Source organism: Calypte anna, chromosome 20 (assembly GCF_003957555.1).
Source record: "Calypte anna isolate BGI_N300 chromosome 20, bCalAnn1_v1.p, whole genome shotgun sequence".
Lineage (NCBI taxonomy): Eukaryota > Metazoa > Chordata > Aves > Apodiformes > Trochilidae > Calypte > Calypte anna.
In genome coordinates this window covers 8814193-8835627 of record NC_044265.1, presented here as the reverse complement: position 1 = coordinate 8835627, position 21435 = coordinate 8814193, and the positions used below count along the sequence as shown (strand labels likewise).

The following is a 21435-nucleotide window of genomic DNA, read 5'->3' as shown; positions in this document are numbered from 1 at the left end:
GTGTGTCTTGAAGTACACTTTTTTTTTTTAAACTCTCAAAGGATGCATGACTAAAAGATGCTGACTTTGGACGAGCTCCCCAGTGTTCCAGCTCCTGCTCCAGGGGCATCTCTGGGAAAAGCAGCAGACAGCTGCAGTTTGTGCTGTCTCAGGACACTGAGGTTCAGTTTCGAACCACTCTGAACCACTTGGGCAGGGATGGCTGTGCTCCCCCATCCCGTCCCTGCGCTCAGTAACCACCACTAGATGTCCCTTGATGACCACAGAGGGACAAGGAGGTGCCGAGTCCTCCCCGGGGGAGCGATTCCACCCTTGCTGCAGCTCGGGGAGGTTTTCAGGCAAGGAGGGGACTGAGCTGTGCTGCCCCTAGGGCTGATCACAGGGAGGGGATCCAGAGAAGACATCTGCCCATCTTCAGGCCCTGCTGTTGTGATGGTGGCAGCACTGCAGCTGTCGAAGCAACAGTTTTCTTGAACTACTAACAGTGGCATTTTCCTTTTACTTTCCCTAATTCGGCTGTTTACAATGATGCAGTTGTTTTGATTGAATGTTAGCCAGTACACAAAACGAATAATGACGACTGCATCCCTCTCAGTAGGAGGCAGGCATCCAAAGGGTGGGAGAGGCAAATGTCTGGTAAAAAAAAAAAATCAGGTGCCATTAAAAGAGTTTGGTAACAGCAAGGATTGGGAAACCTTGATAACTGGTCATCCTGTGACAATAACTTCTCTTTGTTTCCCTAAAAACAGTCAGAAAACTTGTCAGATCAAGCATCCCCCTCCAATGGCAGGAACAGTACCTCCTGATGACACCCAAGCTGTCCACCCTAAGGTGGGATCCACCCTTCTCTTCATCAACCAGACAGCAGTGGCATCCAGCTTCAAGCAAACATCAGCTTTCAGTGAGCTGACAGGCTTCTACAATGTCCACCCCAGTGCCTCCTTACCTTGCAGAGCATAGAGCTGCCCCGTGCTGTGCTGTCGTGTGATGTGCTGCCAATAGGCACTGCGGGGCAAGGGCACCATGGCGCTGAGGGACACGGCTCGCTCACTCATCTTCATCTGAAGCTGCAAAGCAGTAAACTGATGTGAAGGAGACAGTCGTGGTTTTCACAAATCCTTCAGGAAGAGCACGGCTGGAAGGACTTGCAATGATCCTTCCTCCCTCCCTCTGCCCACCCGACACGAGCAGGGGTCAGTCTCCACGGGCACACACACACCACTCGGGTTAGGAGGCCAGGCTGCTGCACACCAGGCTCACCTTGCTGCTCCCCTGGTCCTGGGCTAGCACTGCTTCCCCTGAGGGGAGCTGTAACTCAAGGAGCTGAAACAGAAAGGGGGATTCAATGGAATGTAGAGAAGTGCCAGCATGCTCAAAGCCATCTGAGGGTCTACCCAGTGACTCAAGCGGTTTCTCCAAGCCTCAGCACACCAAGAACCAGACTGGAGATGTTTCACACAGATGGGGACAAGTTGTTTTTAAGTTTTTAAGTGTTTTCTATTAATCTCCCATCTCCTAGAACTGAAGAACATGCCAGCTGTTGGAACTCCTGTTCAACAAGGGAGATAACAGCATCCTTCAGCTAAATTCTTTGAATGAACAGCACATGCAGGTAAGCTGAGAGGAGAGCACGTGGGCTGCAGTGCATTGCTGGAAGCCACATCTCACACCTCCCCTCCATACAAGGCTTTCAGCTACATTTTCTTAATCACAGCCCCTTGTTAGTTATACTATACTTATCACAAAAATATGTGAGAACTGACTACTTCAAGGCTTTTTTTCCCCAAGAACTTCATCAGACGTATGCACAAGCTGATAAAAATAACTGGGTTTTATCCTAAGTTCCACAGTACAGCTAAAATTCTCCTCTCAAAATCTCAGAAAAACATCAGTTCAAACATACCAAGACTTCGCTTGACTTTTCTAATTTATAAACACAGATTTTGACAAAAGAGTCAGCTTTTGTAGTTTAGTTTCACAAAACTTCAGGTGAAAGAATTTTTTGCATGAAGATCAGTAGATTTTGGAGCAAAAAGAAACAGGTGAAGCAAGCACAGCCAATAGGTGAGGGCTGGCTGTCTTTTAAGAGAGCCATTTCTAAGTTATTTGGAGGCATGAACTACCTTCAACCTTCTCTGCATAGTGGACACTGTGCCTGGGAGGGTAAAACAACCCAAAACCAAACTCAGATCAAGTCTTGCTCTTAAAACACCACCTCCACGTCAGCTGGATGTGAATCACTGCACCATGCAAAGTGCCACCTACACTGTATTTATTACAGCTTCTTCACTAAAGCCCCAACACCCTTTGCAGTGTCACCACACACAGCTCAGCACCATGGAAACAAACAATGACAATCTTTAACTGGGAATAAAAATCAGCAGAGCCTTGTGAAGAAGACAGTATTTCCTGGCTTTTACAGTGGTGCCATTTATTGGTGAGCTGAACAGCAAGATAAGGCATTTTGAGCAACAGCTCAGCCATCAGGAAGACAGGAGAAAAATACAGGCTGAGACACAGCTAGAGAAAGATCAGATACAGACACAGAAAAGGGAAGGGGCTGAAGGGGTGCCCCCTCCTGAACTCAATCAGCAGGGGAAAACATTAAAAAAGCCACAGCTGGAGATAAGAATTAGTATGCTATGTCCTGAATACACAGCATTTCATCAAAATCCCTCAGACTGTGAGCAAAGGTAGCTTTAATGATAACTGATTTCATCCTAACAATTAACCTACTGTATCTCTGCAGCAACAGAAAGAGTAGGAATAACTTGATAATGGCCAGGTTTTATGCCACAGGAACACCTCCAGCAGGCTGGGAAAAGCCAGAATTGATGTGCTGGAACACGCAGGAGCAAAGGCTGTGGGCACAGAGCCACTCCACAGCTCATTAACACAACACACAATTTCTGAATTGGAAGGCACCCAAACCATAGCCTCTCACCACCTTCTGCCCAGGGGAGAAGTAGAATGCTGGAAGCTAAAAGCAGCTGAGGGTCCCCAGAGCAGGACAAACACAGCTCCCCGCACATGTGGCAGGGCTTGAGGTATATTCAGTAGCACCTCAGCCAAAGCAGATGTGAGAATCAGGTTGGTAAAGACCTTTGGGACCACCAAGTCCAACCATCATCCATACTCTAACAAAGCTCTCCCCAATAAAGCATATCCCCAACACCACATTTAAACAACCTCAAACACAGACATTCAAAACCCGCCTGGACACGTTCCTATGCGAGGTACTCTAGGTGGCCCTGCTCTGGCAGGGGGGGTTGGACTAGATTATCTTTCAAGGTCCCTTCCAACCCCTAGGATTCTACGATTCTATGATTCTATGATCCAGGGATGGTGACTCAACCAAACCACCTCCCTGGGCAGCCTATTCCAGTGTCTGACCACTCTTTTCATGAATTTTTTTTTCCTAATGTCCAGTCTAAACCTACCCTGTAGCAGCTTGAATCCATCCCCTCTTGTTCTATCACTAATTACCTGTGAGAAGAGACCAGCACCAACCTCTCTACAATGTCCTTTCAGAAGCTGCTGTGCCACTTCTTGTCACTTGAATGAGAGATATAAAAGCTATGCTAAGGCAATTTGCTGGGCTCTGGGTCAAAGACAGGCTGCAGTTGGCTCCCAGAAGTCCTGGGGAGGAAAGATAAAGTATTTCCTTTCTTGGATGCCACCTTAACAATCAGCAAAACTTGCATCAGAGGCAAAACCATTGCCTGGTTAAAAACAAAACAAAACAAAACAAAAAAAACCAAACCAAAACAAAACAAAAAAAAACCAAAAAAAACCTTAAATAATAAAACATCCACACAAACAATCAAAAAGACCCACCCAAAAGTATAGCATCCACACACCACCAGTCTCCTATGTTAGCTGTGATCATGGTTTCAAAAGGAATGAAAAAAGAGCTGATTTAAGATTTGTTAGGTTTGGTTGGACTCCTCAATCTGGATACTCCAATTTTCAAAGACTTTGAAGAGCAATTTGCATTAGATAAACCTTTATCTTGGGATCCCCAGTTGGAGAAGGTGCTCCCTGTGATTTTGAGGGGATTTTCTTCCAAGTGAAGCAAATCCATATATTCAATCAAAATCAATTAGAACAATTAATTGATAAAAAAAAAAAAACATTGGCAAAACTCCTTACAGCAAAGCTCTAGAATGGCAAACTAATAAAAACAAGTTTGGAAATTAAAGGGCACTGACATATTGCTACTGTTTTGACAACAATTCATCTTACGTTGACACTCAATATTCTTCTCTTAATTCAAAAGTTAGCAAACACCATTTCTGCTTTTAACTATGAATCTCTGTGGAAATGACCAGAAACAATAGCAGGCTCCAGCTTGGACAGAAGCACATCAGAGGGATCCAGTGCACACCTGAGCTGCTGAGAAGGGAAGAAGCCTTGGGGAAGGCTGCAGGTAACCTGGCTGATAATATCTTTCTATGAAGCACTGAGCCAGAGCTGCCAAAGCTGAGAAGTTCACGGTTATTACTTCAGTGAGATTTAAGGTTTGAATTTCTTCTTTTAAAGCAGCCTGATCTGGGAGCAGGCATAGATGACAGCAGTCAAGCCACAGCACTGCTCCAATCAGTTTTCATGGCAACCAAATAGTGATGAAAATATAACTTGAAGAGGTATTTTCTTTTCATTGTCTGGTAAAGCAAAAGTGGAAAAAGAGAAACAGTTGGATGAGATGAGTTATCAAATGGCCAGAATGGCTTCAGGCAGTCATAAGCTAAACCAGCTCTTTCTTCCCTTTAAAAGAAAAAAGGAAAATAATGAATCCCACTTGTGAGGGGGTCACTGACTCTAGTCAGGATATGCTCAGACCTCACCAGACAGCAGCAGCACATCATCAGAAAGCATCAGGTTGAGGTTCCCAACTGAGGAACCATTATCTCATCTATTTTGCACATGCATTTCAAGAGCCAGACCCAGTTACAGTCACGAACTGAACCAACATACTGTAATATAAAGAGAGCTACTGCTAGGGAGGTGACAGACACATTATAGCCCACATTCTCAACAGTTCTTGGCAGCTTTATTTTGCTCTATCAACATGGGACACTCAACTCCCTTTTTCTTTCTTGGACAGGCTCCAGGATTCATCAGGTAGCTTAATACCATCACCCCCACCTTGGATAATCACATCACTGATGCTGCAGTGGTCAGGATTACAGGAGCAAAGAGAAGACATTCAGTGTACACTTCATTTCTCACCATCCTGTCTCCTACTTTCTACTTTTATTTACCCTTTCTGTAAATAATAGTTCAAGTTTCAATGCAAAAACTTAGGGTAAATAATTCTTGGAGCTAGAAACAATACAGACAGTTGATTGTGAAGTGCAAGCAAATTAAAAAAACTCCTTCTTGAAGCATTCAAAAGCAGAAGAAAAACAGAAATTAGAAAAATAGGGACATCAGTTGATCAGAACAAAGATGTAATTTACAAATATTTTGTAATCAGCAGTTCTATGCTCTATTATGATCCTCTGCCTAAACTTCTAAATCTGAGTGTTCTTGAAGCCCAGAGAAGCCACCAAACGTTACTGACTATTTTGGAACCAGACAAGGTTTCCATGACAGACTTGGGAAACTCCTTATTCAGGGGCAAACTGACCCATGCCCAACAATTATATTCTGCTACTAAATTACAAGACTTTCAGTTCACCAGGACTATGTTCTTATTCCCCACTTAGCACTCTAGGGTTTATTTATAGAATTAGATTTAGAGGCTGTGGTTGGACACTGTTCATGGAAAAGCTTTTAGGGGTTGTGCAGCTGCTCTCTATTGAAATCTAGAGCAACTGTGCACCTGGTGAGTCCACTGGCACTTGTAAGACTGCAGCAATTCTACAGCACAGCATCAGACATCATCTATTAGAGATGCTACTACACAAATGCAAAAAGCATCAAATAGGAAATTACCTATAAGCCTATTCACTATTGTGCCAGCATTTATTCCTGTTTTATGAAAATGAAGTTGTGCTCTCACCAGGTTACTGGATTGCTTCTAATCCTGATAGGCTACAAAAGTTAGCTAATTATGCTGATTTAGCCTAGGGTAATTTTAATCTGCTTAATTTAGTTACTGTTGAGTACTTGTGTCATCTACCCATCTGTCTCAATTTTGATAATTTTGGTTATTTTTTAAATAAATATTCCCTAACTAGAACTATAAAGTTTTTCATTTTAACCTAAAGTAAAAAACAGCAAAGATGGTGTTAGATGCTTTGCTGGGAAAGGGGAAAATCCCAGTGCAAAGTTCACCTGCTAGCTCTAACACTTGAAATCAAGCAAGCAAAGTTTCAAGTTCTTCCCAGTGAACCTGGAAACACTGGCAAAAATACATGGCCCAAATGGACACAGGGCAGAGGCTGTCATTAGAAAAGCTCCAACTTAGTACTTGAAATCACAGACAGAACACTCTCCCATGGGCTTTTACAGAAGTGACCACACAGTAATGCCACCACCACAAGTTACCAGAGTAATATCAGTTGAAAACTGGTCTTCAGTTAGTGTGTAATATATTCACTTATATATAAAAACACTAATTAGTCTCTTTCCTGCTGAAAGTGCAAACATTTCCCAACCCACACTGCCCAGAAACAGACTTGAATTCTCTTCACTTTCCCTTTTCAGTTATCCCACCTACTCTACAAACAGAAACACTCATTTGCCTGCATGTTTGGTTGAAACAATCAGTTACACAGTCCCCAGGATTGGTTGGGACACTTGGAAAGAGTTTCCTATTGCTCCTCCTCTCCTCATGGAACTATTATTAAGATAATTAACTTTCCTATTGTCTATTTGGCTTCCACTCTGTCTCAATTCAAACCAAGTGGAAAAACAAAATAAATACAAGCTCTCCAGAGAGTTTCTTCCCTTCTGCATTTGCTCAATATCCACTCTCACATTTTCCTAAGTTTACACAAGTTAAATTTGCCATTGTCTGTTCCATCCCACCTAGGTCACCAAGTTAATAAAGAGGTAATTCATTACTACAACTTATTCCTGAAACCAAGATGTTGGATTTGACATAGGTGCGGATAACAGCAGTGTTTATGACTACAGGAAGAGAAAACCCTAAGTCTTCTTTCAGGTTACATAAATCAGTTACTATTGTCTGAAACAGAGATGGATTTTATAGCCAGGCTCTTCCACAGTTGTCCATTCTGGGCATTTTATATAATCCAGAATGCCTGTTATCTTCAAGATACTAAATTTTGCTGTCAAAGGCAACCCACAAGTCTTGAGGCAGAGAGACCAATTGTGATATGGGAGAAACAGAACATTTCTTTTCACTCCACAGGTTTCATGGAGAAAAAAAAAAAAAAGTTAATGAGAGTTTGAAACACATTAGGTCCAAGTGCTATAAAATTCACTTCCTTAGATGAAATGCTTTTGAAGATTCCACAGTATCTGTTCTCAATTTGTATGCTCCTTTTGCATCTTATTCTTATATTCCCCACCAGTCATGTCCATTGTAAAAGATGTTTCTGACTTAAAAACAACTTGTGGAAAACAGACATCCATGGAGAGCTCAGGCAAATATCTAGTCCTCCCCCAAGGTTTAATCTGAACCATATGACTCTTTCCAAAGCATTCCTGGGAGTGTAGACATCAATTAGTAACTGATGAACTGAGCATGAGCCACAACATTTTGAAAATAGATTAGACTGATGAAAAATGCTTCCAAACAAATTCATGATGATTAATCACAGGAATCTTATGACAATGTGCACTGACAGGAGCATCTCCATATTAATTCACATTTATTGATAGCTTTGCAAAAACAAAAATAAAGGACTTCAAGTTTCCCCTGTTGTTTCAATTCTTGAAAAGTAACACGAGTTACATTCCCTGCTTTAAATATTAAAATTAAGCAGCATGTAATAATAATCTTATTATCTTATAATAATAATGCTTATTATCTGTGAATCAAAACCTAAAAATCCCACTGCAGAAACATGCTGTTCACTGTTACCCAGGGCAAGACAACAAAGGTACCAAAAGCAGCCATACCATGGAATTTTTCACGCTCTGCAACAAGCGCTCGTGTTGTTCCGCTATGGCCAAAGCTGCCGAGTGAACCTTCTGATAGATTGCTTCACCATCTCTGGTCTGAAAGATGAACAGTCCTTCTCCTGTGTCACACATCCTGGCAAAGCAAGGACAGACACATTCCAAGTGTGAGATTTGAAGTTTACAGATCACCACGAACAGTCAAAACTTTAGCACGCTGCTGGAGAAGCACCATCACACAAGCAGTAAGAAAGCAAAAGGTTGCTGAAATATGGCACAAAGTTATCTAAAAGTCTTTGTGTTTGGGTCTTACCAGCCCCGATCCAATCTTACTATTTTAATTCATATTTATATTGCTCTCACCAAACAGGGACTTTGCTAAATACCACTGATCTATTATAAGCGCTTAAGCTCTAGAGAGTTCATGCTCAAGACCTAGATTTTTAATATTTAGATCCTATCTAGAATCTGTGTCAGGCAGGATTAATTTGTCTTCCCCTTTTAAACTTTTAACACTGCCTGTAATGAATTGTGCAGAGCTTTGTCTTCCACTTGAAACAACAGCTACATAGCCTCAGCATCCCAACTGCATCGTCCTATGGCTAATGCATGATCAGTTAAGCAAAAATGTAACCCTCTCCTCCCCTGAGAGGACTAAATTCTGCAGTAATATGGAAGATAAATATTCAAACGCCACATCCCTTCCCAGAGAAGTCAATTGTTTGATCTGCTTCTCTTTTACTATTATAATTATTTAATGTGCTTATCTAAAATAATGCATCCACATCCCTTAGAAAGGATTTAATAGTTTTACTTCAACAAACAAGGGCTCCAATTTCAGCCAGACAAAGACTTCAGCTCATTAAGACTGAGCTGCAGGAAGCAATACAGAACAACCTCTCTAAAACAAGGATTTACATTCAAATTTCTTATAAATCCATTTGTCAACTAGATGGAAAACAGGAATCTAATCAATGGAACACAGGAGTCCCTTCTCCTTTACTTTAGTTTGCTTTTGGGAAACAACTTGGCACTCGCTGCTCTCAACCTCAAACTCCACTTCTCCTCATACTGCACCTATAACTCTGCACTCAAAGGCCCATGTTGTACAAATTCTGCAATTAGATTTCCTTCTTCCCAGATGTGTCCATCCAACTCTCTGGCTCACATAGTGCTTTACTGAACAGCCCTATACAATACTATAGAAAGCTGCCAGCCTCCACCCTCCAGTCCCCTGGCATGCCACAGTTCTCCCACCCTCCCCGCAAGGCACTTTTATTTAGCAACTGCCAATTTTTTTTAATTGTTTATAATTTTTTTTTAGCAGAAGGTACAGACTGGTTACTGTCTGAGGAGAAGGTCTCATGTCCTTCAACATGCTTGGGAAGTGGTCCAGAGTACCCCTAAGGAAAGCAGCAGAGCAGAGAGAGCACACACCTACCTCCCTGCTTCAAACGTGAACCAGGACGGGTCCCGCCCGTAGCGTCGGAGGGCACTTAATGGCCAAGAGATGAGTTTTACTCTGGGATTCTGGATGTCCCAAAGACAGATATTCTCAAATGTTATCTGCAAGGTACATTCCCCATGCACATCTAAATTAGGGGATGGCATCAAATACACATTGAATCTCTCTGGGAGAAAAACAAAAGGTTAGTCTAAAATCCCTGCCCGTTAAACGTACAAGTCATTAAAGGAATTTCCTATATTCCATCTCTAATACAAGATCTTACTTTCACTTAGAACAATTAATTCAAACACAAAAGACTCAATTCCTTCCAGCAACTTAATAAAGTCTGTGTTTGGGTAGTCAGAATACTGCACCCTGATTTGTGTGTGCATTCACACAAAGAGAACTGCATATCATAATCTTGATATTTGCAAACAATTAATAAAATTTTGTGCATGAATAAATACACTGCAATTGCATTTGTGCATGTAATTACTTAATTTGCATAGGAAAAGGAAATAGCTGTGGGCTCAGGTTTTGCATGCAATTACTATTATTTCTAATTTGCTTTTACAATACTGCCAAAGAGCCTCAGTCACAGACTGAAGCTGTTGTACAGCCATCATACAACAAAACACACAACAAAAGATAATTCCCCATCCCCAAGGGCAACGGACTTGTCTGAGAAAGAAAAGTGCTATTCCAAAACAATTCTAGTTACCTTAATAAAATTAAAATAATTTTGGTCAAATTTATTTCTGATACCCATATGCACAGTCCAAAAGGTTTCCAAATAATGCATTTCAAGATTCAGAATGTCAAGATTTATGCACCTACCACTCTGCTCCCTCTCTACTCCAGATGCTAACAAGTCAGGCTCTCCAAGGCTAATGTCATTAATTCTTGTTCCAAGACACTCCATCTGCAGCACCTTGCACCATTCATCTGCCTCAAGTTCTGTATAAAGGTCCAGAAAATCTGTGTGTAGGTATAATACATTTACAATTTCACTATTAATGCTCTTATGTTTGTTCATGTGCATTGCCATTTTACCTACCTGACTCACAAGCAAAGGTTTTGGATGTGTCATCATTAAAATAAATCCCAACAGCATGCTTCTTTGTGCTTTTTGGAGTTCGTAAGATATTCTTGACATTATTGAGTTCTGTGACCTGAAAAAGGACAATTTGGAGTTTTAACTGGGAGCTTGGAAAGATGTATACACATTATTGACCGGAGAAGGAAATAAAGTAATTATATCATGTTGAAAATACCAGAGAAAAGGAGAGAGAGAATGACTGTGCCTATGATTGCTCTTTAAGAACTGCAGCCTTGACACGAATCACCTCAATCAACTTGAAGACCCTGGACTATGAAGCAGCCAAATCCTCCAGTACTTCTTGTAGGCATGGGAGCATCAGGGCAACACCACCTGAATAGGATTTTAGCCAAGAGGCAGGTACAATCAAAGCTCACTCAAATTTGAGAAACATCTACACGGAGGACACAAGAAAGACCAACCTGATATAGCAGAAGCAATGAGAAGTGATGATAAAAATCTAAAGGATTCACTCAGTTGAAGGAGCAAGTTCAATTCCAGTACAGCTTTCATCATGAAGAACAAAACTGTAAAATTGGTGAAAAGTTGCTCTCTCAATTATTTTTTGAGGAAAAGTTGAGGATATGTTAGAATGGTCCACTTAAAAAAAATAAATCAGTTTTAGCCAGAAATGTTTTTAGCTTCAAAGATTCACAGACTTGTAAACACAAATTTCTGTTGCCTGGTTGCCAAAAACTAATTGGAAAAACAGCTTTCACACCAAAATATAAACATGTATCTACTACTTTGTATACAGTTTTAGTAAATACATACTACATTTGCTTCATGTTTCTAACACCCAGTTTTCACCCTCACAGTCACAAGTGGCATTCCTCACATTTGTCTGAGTAGGAATACTTCATTATTAGATTCCTTTTAATATAAAGGAAGTTATATTTAAATAGTCATTATCAGGAAACATTTCAATGATTATTTTACATGACAGAGGTTGAAGACAGAGAGGGGAATTAAACAGAAATGTTCCCAAAGCTGTATAACCTAACAACTTCCCTACTTTGGTCTCACGAGTTCTGTTCAGTAGTCTCATATCAAACTGTGTCAGCCCTAGACAAAGAAATAAATGCAGCACTTGTCTTATATGTAAGAGCTGGGAAGTATAAAGAGTCATCAGGGTTGTAGGGTTCAGCACCAGAAACCACTCCTCTAGAGCACCCTGGGTTCCCCAGCACACTCACTGCATCTCTTTAGCCCTTTACCCTAAGGCTCCTTGTTTCTTGGAGCCAATTTATTGCCCACTCCCTTCCAGAGGGGAAAAACAGTCAAAATCTTACTGTGAATGGAAGGAACAAAGAGTAGCTGGTGACTAAAATCTCCATAAAAATCAAAATAAAGAACAGATTCAGTATCTGGAAACTCATTCTATGGGCAGCAGAAGGAGGAAATAGTGGAAGGAGCATCCCAGGGGAGCACACCAAACCTTCTGCATAGCTGCCAAATTTACAACTCAGGTTTTCATGGCCTCCAGGTTCAAGAATTTGAGAAGTGTTGAAACTGAGACTTCCCAATGGTGTTAATTTTGCAGGAGCATTCTTCATTCTTTCAGGAAATCTTGCAATGGGAACACATCCCCCAGCCCTAACAAGACACCAACAAACTCATCATTGAATATGACAAATCTGTCATAACCTATTCACATCATGCTCAGCATATGACAGGTCAAGCACAAAGCTGCCAAGTTCAACTCATATTTTGCTCATATGCCAAGAAAGGCTTCAAATGCAAGAGGAAAAAAGAGAGCTACACTTACTCATTCAGGACACCAATTACCTTGACATTTATACTGAGCACATCTACAAATTCTGCAAGGGAATGAGCTAATGAAATTTTGTACCTACAAGTACTAAAGTTAGTAGAAGCAGAACACAGCCATACATTTTGGTAATGAATCATTTAGCCATCTAGGATTTGTCCTAATGGAAAACTTATTCTTAATATCAGACACATGACAAGCCTCCTGCTAGATATCCCAATATCTAACTCTAGTGGGGTGAATCCTGAGGATGCTATGGCAGGACTCAGGGAGATGGTGAAAGGTTTATTCTAGTCAGGGAATAGCAAACTACCTCTCCATGCTGGCTCATAAGCAGTTTGAGCAGTCAGGATGCTCACAGGCACAAACCCAGCAGCTTTTGCCCATGGCCCCCTCCAGGCCCCTGTGATGTGCAGCATCCCCACCAGGCAGGGGGATGCCCTACAGCCCCTGGAGGGAGGTAAAGGGCACCTCCCATGTGGGAGGCTGCTGCTGCACAGAGCTGGGAGAGAAAAAACCAACACAAACAGACCCATTAATGACTCTGTATTCAGGCTGAGTCATGCACCTCCAGGCCAGATAGGAGCAAATGTTCATAGCACTGCTGGGAACATGGTAATACCAAGATTAAAACATTTGCTTTACCTTCCAACACTAAAGGAGAGAGATTCCTGAACACTTTCTTTTACTGGGACTCCAATCTTGTATATCTTGCCTTCACCATGCCCAGCATCCCTAAGATCACACTCTACCCCTTAAGCTGTGATGTTTTATTCTCATAAGGGCTGCAAGTTGCAATATTGCCCAGTCTCCTCCCCATAAGCAAGGACAGCTACTTTATGCTACAGTCACATCAATGGATTATTAGGGAGAAGGGCAAAACCCAAGGTTTCCAAAGTGTGGTGGCTGGGTGATTTACCTCATGACAGCACAACTCACAACTCCTGCATTCCCCTTTAGAAACAACTAAATACAAAGAAGCATGAATATAATAGCATTGTTGTTTCAGAGTGAGAATAGCAGTATTTTTTCTTTGTTATCATAAATTCCTCTCAAAAGCCAGTTAGTTACTTAAGTAAAACACTTTGTAATCTCAAATGCAGAGTAATACATTCCCATAGAGATTTTACAAGAGCCAGCTCATGCTTGAAATCACGAAGTTCAACCTTCTGAACAGAAAAATTTGTTTTCATTTGACTATGCTTTCTCCTGCATTTGCTTTTTATTACTGTTCTCTTGCTGTACATCCTGCATTATGGAGACGACAATGCAGATTATCTAAGACATTATTTATCTCTTATCTGTTGCCTTCACAGTGTTCACAGTGATCTGTTTTGCTTTTCTGGGGTATCAACCAGCAGTTAATTCACCTCTCTAAGTGAAAATTCTCTCTAAGTCAACCTAAGAGCAGACGATGAAGTGTTAGTGCAAGGGCACAACTGTTAGTGCAAGAGCATCAGAGTGATGGGCTTGGCCCTGTGTCCAAAGGGTGGGAGGAGGAGAAGGCAGGAAGGCAAAAGGGGTACAGGGATGCAGTGAATGTTAGCTAAAAAAAATAATAGTTCTCATATAATCAAGTTGTGTGTTTATACACTCAATCCTAAACTCCTTTTTCATCACTTTGCCCCCACCTCTGGGTGCTGTATGCTGAAATAAAGAAGGGATATGACAGGGTCCTAACGGGAGTCTGCACATTGCAGCAGTGTGCAATGAGTCCAGTGCTCCCAGGGATTCCCTTTTGCCCTGTGTGCATCCAGAATGCCTGCACTGCAAAGCAAAACAGGTACTAAAAGCACATTCTGAGAGCCCTGCCTCAAAGCAGACATTTGATTCATATTAAGTGATAGTATTCATTAAAATAAATGTTTAACAGGCAATTATTAGCAGAGTGGTCACACTTGAAACATTTAATTTGTTACCAATACAGTTTTGCATTACCAAGCCTGGAAAACAATTACAAATTACACAATTCAATTTTCCAAATGCTTTATTCCACAACTAGACAGAAAGACTGTTTAAATTACTTCTGCTGTTTCAAGGCAAGATTAATACAATCGGATTAAAGCTCAGATCCCCTCAGGGAATCACTGGATTCCTGTTCGCAGTATGCAGGTAGTTGGCTTTGTATTGGAATATACAGGATTCCTCTGGCACACTGCAAATCCAAAGGTCACTTGGAGAAATAAGAACTTTTTCCTTCCTCAAATATTATTTTTATTGAAGTTTATGGTAATTTGTGGTTGATTGTTTACATTTAGCAAGTGAAAACTGGACAGCTACCTGAAAGGTAACTCTGCACAGACTCTGTAGCCTGGACCCTAATTATTTACTCTGCTTTGTGAGACCTAATGAATTAAGTGGTCAATTTGCTTTTCCTATGCAAATTTCCAGTTCACTTCATAAGCAACAGACGACTGTCCTCAGATGACCTGTATTTTAGGACAATTTAACCTTTTCACTTTTGAAAAAATATAACAAAACTAGAAAGTATCTAAAGCTCAATATTATACAAAAAAAGTAAATTTCTTTTGTGTTCTGAGCTTGCAATGGCAAGGATGACTTAATTCAGCCCCTGGTGCAGGGCTGCACAAGGGGACACACACATCCTGTATTCAAATGTGAACAAATTTGACCTCCCACTATAACAAACAACCCCATGACACTTCAGAAACACTGATCCCAATTTCAGATAGATAAAGGAGAGACCTTGAATGGACAAAGGCACCAAGGAGACCCTGTATGGTCTCTGACCACAGCAACTCCAGTGCCTGGAGCCACCAGGGTGCCAACACTGCAAATGCTCTGAACAGCCTGTTTCCACTAATAAATCAAAGAAACTTTTGCACTGTAATTCATCACCAAAAAAGCAACAGAATGAAACAATTTAATACTTGTGAAGGAGGCGGGTGCTATTGAAAAATTAGCTCCATTCAAGGTTTTCCTTCTTCTACCCATTACAGTTTTATGAAGGATTAAACCTGAGACTGAAGGGGTGAGCAGGGGCTCCTCAATTTTCTAGATATGATGCTGCTTTCAACAGCATTTGAGAATCACTTCAGAACACAGGAAGGAAGTTAACAACCCTATCACTAAAACACTGGTAATTTTCTCTACATTATCATCTATCAGACTGCACTGCAGTTGTCCTCAGAATCGTTAGCACAAACTTATGGCCCAGTGACACTTGACATGTTAACAGGACTGTCTGGGTTTCTCATTTGTAGGATTAGCTGCATTGTCAGAAGAAACAACCTCCTGGCCAGGACTGACAGAACAGTCACAGAAAAGCCTCCACACCCCACCAAACTGTCCCTGCAACAGCTGCTCTTCCTGACCAAATGTGTCTCAAAACAACAGCAATGAATATCCTAGACCTCAGGATGAAGTCTTGAGTACCAGAGTCCTACTAATTTTATTTATCAAAACCAGGTGACAAATAGTGTTAGTTGAAGACTCCAACGTATTAAGCTGATTGGTGGCTTTTGATTAATAAATAACTACACTTTTTATAAGAATCACTTCAACTATAAAGTGGTACAGAGCAGCAGTGCCATGTTCTCCTTTCTCAGCACCTCATATTCAGTACTGCTAGAAGCTGCATCATTCATCACCTTAGAATTTCACACATTTACAAAGGTTTTTTTAAAAAAAACAACAACAACTCATTTTTACCCACCGGTGCTCTGAGTAAGTTAACATATTTTAGCCAGAAAATGCTATTTAATGTTCACTGGCTTCCTTCCTGTAAGGCTCATGCAAATAAACAACGTCTGTCAGCTTGTACAGCTGATGACTCCACAAAAAGAGGATGGACTCATTTACCTTAACTTTGAAAAAGTGGGGGCACTGCAGAGCCTGAGTGCCAAAGAGCAGTACTGCAAAGCAGCAACCCTCTGTCCTGGGCAATCCCACAGAAAGCAACCCTCCTTGGTAAGCACTGCTTCAGTACAGAGAGGTAAAGAGGAGGGAGAAATGTGGAAAACAACTGCTGATGGCAAGCTTGGCAGCTCCAAGACACCAAAAAAGAAACCCAAACCATAGAAGCGCAGACCGATCATCTTAAGTATATTTAGCTTCAGGACTCAGACCTCAAGACACCCCACTCACCCCCCAGAGACTTAGGAAATAATATTTATTTATCTGTTCACTCCCACTGGAAGCAGTAGTTTCAGAAGCCCACACCAAATTCAAATTTGGTTTACTCCTTCAAAAGATAAAAACTCCTCTACCCACCTCCCCTCCAGACATTTGGCTTTACGCCTTCATCCAGCCTAAAATAACCCTGAGATTTGCCTAAGCTCTGATAAAACACACACAAAATATGCAAGATCTCTTACTGCCATGACAGTATTTCTCAAAAGCTCGTCCAAGACTAGGGTGTGCTTTAATGTTTATGCCTCTTAATATTACAGATCCCACTATCTACAGTTACAGCTTGCAAAAGCAGAAAGCATGAACTACTGCAGTAACCAGGCAATTCCCAGTGACTGAGTTGCACCACTGTTTATCCACCTAAGCTACCAGAGAAATCCACAAACTACCTTTGTAAATAAGAAGCAATAGTTTAAAATTAAGTAACTGGTTATTATAGACTAAGCTTGATTTGAAACTGAAAATGCCAGTGAGACTTTCTATGCTGCTTCAGTCTGCAGATTCAAACATAGGAAACTGCTGGCAGGTTGTATTACATGATAAACACATGCTAAGCTGCAGAACTTCTTGAAAGAAGAGAAGAAAGTCCAGGCCCATTTAGATTTTATACCCATTACCTAATGGGAACCTCAAGTCACTATGTGCTGCTAATGTATTGCATTAATACAATGGAAGAAATACAGATTTGCATCAGTAATTGACAGAGCCACACTAATATAAACACAGTGTTCAACACAAAGCTGGAAATTGTCTTATATACACAGTGCAGCCCTCTCATACATCAAGTGAAATTAAAAATAAAAAAAGCACTCCTCATCACTTTTGAAAGCTCCTTAATATAAATTTGAACTACTTCTGGGCATGAGTAACTACAAAGGTAATATGAGTACAGTACCACAGGTTTTATGACCAATCAATTACAAATTATGTGGCATGCAGACAGACAAGTCTGCATTCAGATTCCCTATTCCCTCAAGATTTCCTGTAAATGTATGTCAAAATAAATGCAGACCAGCCTCAAGCTGAGCTGTGCTCACCAGTTCCTAGGAATTTATGCACATAATTCCTAATCTTCTAATATATTAAACATTTGCTAACAATAATTATAAATAAAAGGGTTTATTTTCATCTCCATGCCCAGGAGAATTACACATGTAAATTCTCAGATGAATATGGAATGTGCACAGAAGTCTGCAAAAGTGATTACAGGGAAAAACTTCACTTTTTTAATACAAGTGAATATAGGAAAGGTTTTCACACCATCATTGCAAAAAAATTTGTATGCTTTCCTTCATTCCAGTAGCTGTCTACTGTCTTCTCACAGATGCAAAATCATGGTAAAGTGGGAATCTGCAAGCAATACAGCTTTTTGAATTCACATGTTAGCATGGGCAGTTGTTACTGTAAATACAAATAGTAGTAGTAACTGCAAAGCATTTCAGATCTGATTTTAAAAGGCTGACAAGAGGAAAGGACAACTCTAAAAGTACAGTAATTTTCCATTAGCAAGATGTTTGCTACAAAGCAGAAAACAGAATATTTCTCTGCCTTTACTACACTGAATGAAGGAACATACAAGCACGTTTAGGATTTTGACAGGAAAAAAAAAAGTTCCAATTTTCAGACCAATAATACATGTCAATTCACATTTTATTCCCAATTCTTCATTTAAAAAATAAGTTTAAGGAAAAGCCATGCTACTGTCTTACCTTGTGATAGCATCTAAAGTAAGCAGCTCGTTCATCTGAGAATTTCTCCAGCCTCTTTGGCCCCTTGCTTGAAGCTTTTTTGAATACTAACCAGCATCTCTGGTAAATCTAGAAACACAAGAGAGTAAACTTGACATCTCCAGTGACTTAAATATCACTAATACCAGCACAGTAGTTAAACTCATAAATCAGCTGCTGCTCTGGAGCTACAATTAATGACTCTCAGTAGCTTAGACAAAACATAAAATTGAGATAACAGATAGTTACATCCTGTTTCTTTTGAATTATGATTCAACCAGAAATTCTTATGAAGACAGTGTATGCTTGCATGGAAGGTGCTAGGAAGAAAAAACTATAATTGTGCTTGCAAACTCGGGGCTTTCTAGGAACCAGCTTTCCAGAATTTAAGTGACACACTTTTCCATGTGGATTTGTTACTGGTTCCAGTCTTGCACGCTTAAAACAGACATGAAGAAAGCTTGAGTAGACAGATGGGATTGGACCTTCCATCACAGAAGCATGAGAGATAAAACTGTAAGGAAATGAGAACACATAAGGAAGAAGGAACTGAATTACTAGGTAATGAAAATTATTTAACAGTAGAACCCAGACCATTCTGACAACAGGTGTTTTGTTTTCAAGGTAGATTTGAACTGAAATTCAAGTCACTTGGGACAGACTCTGTGGCTGAAAAATCATCATCCCATCCAGAGCATTAAGCCACTTTATCTCAAATTTTTGCCACCACTTGCAATCTTCCCACCCATCTCTCAACTGTGGTGTATTTTCTGGCATCCTCTTGCATTCAAAACCATATCTCACCTTACATAACATACTGTCTGTAGAGAAGGGTAGAATTACAAGGCTTGCCAACTGTTTTCAGCCTACATTCAATCAGTAATTCCAAAGTAACACCTGCTAAGTTGAAAATAAACAAAACTGCCACCAAAATTATTGTGATTTCAAAGAAAAAAAAACAAAAAATGAACGAAAACAGAACTGATCAGACATTATGAAATAGTTCACAAGTCTGGCAGGGCTTCAGTGCAATTCACTGGAGTGATCAGTGATGAGACCCATCAAAACATCTCACTCTCCTCAGCAGACAACTCCATCCTCTGAACCCTTGATGGGTTTCTACCCAAGGTATTCAAAAGTGGCTATAAGTTCATTTCTGTACCCAAAAATGATTGCTCCTTGACTAGCTGCTCTTCTTTTGCCAGCATTTAGCTGTTTCAGTAAAGCTGTTCAGGGAACCAATTACTACCCCCCAGCTTTATTATTCTGCCTCACATGTGGGCACTCATGGCCCACTTGGCTGCAGAAACATTTAGCATATGAACAGGCTGCTCTGATGCCAGGCACCAGCTGAACCTATCAAGATTTTCTTCCAATTTTCCAGCTTATTGGCCACTCGACCTGTTCTGTTTAATGCAAGGGTTTGAATTGAATTGTTCAACAACTACTAGACATAGACCAAAATGACAGCTTGCCACCAAAAAAGCAACTGAGATGTGCACCCACTTCTACTGGAACAGACTTTCTGATGTGCCTTCTGAGAATCTTGTTTGCTGGGCCCAGATAACCTCATCACACTGAACAAGAAAAACTCTTCAAAACCCCACTCAAAAGAGACTGTCTTTTTGCTTTTCAAAAACCTACAGTTCTAGTTTTAACAGTTTGAAGCCCATAGGAGAAACAGAATCCTTTAGTAATGCATTTGCCATTGTACAACACTCACGGGGACAACAACTGCAAGATGCTGATGTCCTACCCACACCAGCTGCACTCAGAAGCACCTCTCTGGGTCAGCAAGCATCTCAAAGCTGTAGCTGCAACAGCAAAGCTCATCAGCACACAGAATTAGGGGCAGAACAGGAGAATACAAATGAGCAAATCAAAGTTTTTCTCTGCCTCCAGCTTGGCACCAGCCCAGCATGGTTATGGCCCTTCCAAATGACACCAGGAGCCTAAGTACTATTAACAATCAGCTCCAGTCAAGCATGGTAGATATCTGTAAATTGGTGCTACTGGAATTTATTACTGCAGTTTAACCCTGACTAATCCATAGACTAAAATGTGGATTTAGATCACTATTGGGGCACAGCTGGGGAGAAGAAAAAAAAATCCCAACTGTTACATGTCAGTTAACTCCAAGGACACAAACCCAAATCAGCCTACAACTAAGTACTGGTCTTTAAGCTGGCCCCAAACCCCTATTACAACAATCTTCTAACAACAGAGTCCTTTATTGTCCCCAGAATACATTATGCCAGTGCCTCAGGACAACAGCATCATGACCCAAGTAACTACACCTTTAAAAAACAAACTTCATGATGCTCACTTGGATAAAAGTCAAGTTGTGAAAGTCTGTCTTTCCTCCTCTGAAAAAAAGGGGGTTGGACTAGGGGACCATTAAGGGTCCCTTCCAATCCAAACCATTCTATGATTCTGTGAATAACCAATTCAGCAGCATCTGCCTCAGAGCACTAAAAGCTCTTTAACACAATCGATACATGGAAGAGATAATGTTGTGCCCAAGACAGAAAGCTAATCATAGACCTTGTTATGCCCTACAATGTACACCAATTGGATCTTTGATGCCATCATGATCTACTACGTGTCTGAGACTTGTCATTATTTCTTCATGTCAAAGACAGACATGTGAACTGTTTATATTGCTACAGCTGTTTTGACAGCAGGAACAAGAACCAGACCCAAATGCTCTTAGGTGCCTATTCTGTCATGAATACTTAGCTCATTTATCCCTCAAATCAACATTTTCACTACTACTCCATGAATAGGAATTAGTTGAAAGTATTGCTGTAATTACTTCCACTCCACTTGGGCTGACAGTGATTAGATAATCCAAACAGCAAATCAGGATCTGATGTGCTGAGAGAGAACAGTAATAGCTGTCATTTTCATAACACCTAAAACTTACAAAGCTTTCCCTGTGAGATCTTCTGAGAAAGCCTACCTCAAAATTTAATTCAGGTATCAAAAATTAGCAACTACTGCCTCTGATGTCTTCTTAAAATTTCATCTTCTAACAGCTCATCAACCAGGCAGGAGCATAAAACTCAAGGGAAATAATGCAAATATTAATGAAGTGGATCATCTGAAACCCAGAGAGGTGATCCAGCATGCATGTCCAAGGTCATGTCAAAACAGTTCTATTTGTGGCTCTAAAGATCAGCTGATATAAATCATTACCACA

At 40.7% G+C, this 21435-nt stretch overlaps 1 protein-coding gene across 6 annotated transcripts in view; it reads right to left on the bottom strand.

Annotated features, from left to right (window-relative positions):
• The window catches only part of DOK5 (docking protein 5), a 39717-nt gene that overhangs the window by 2440 nt on the left and 15842 nt on the right, over positions 1-21435 (bottom strand). Inside the window, exons 2-8 of one of the 6 annotated variants that reach the window (XM_030462966.1) lie at positions 18216-18323; positions 10542-10656; positions 10322-10462; positions 9479-9668; positions 8038-8173; positions 1261-1323; positions 947-1067 (exon numbers count right to left, since the gene is read on the bottom strand). In XM_030462966.1, the coding sequence (XP_030318826.1) occupies positions 947-1067; positions 1261-1323; positions 8038-8173; positions 9479-9668; positions 10322-10462; positions 10542-10656; positions 18216-18323 (874 nt within the window). The remainder of the gene's footprint in view (positions 1-946; positions 1068-1260; positions 1324-8037; positions 8174-9478; positions 9669-10321; positions 10463-10541; positions 10657-18215; positions 18324-21435) is intronic. The other 5 variants (XM_030462968.1, XM_030462967.1, XM_008497849.2 and 2 more) reach the window with 5 other exon arrangements.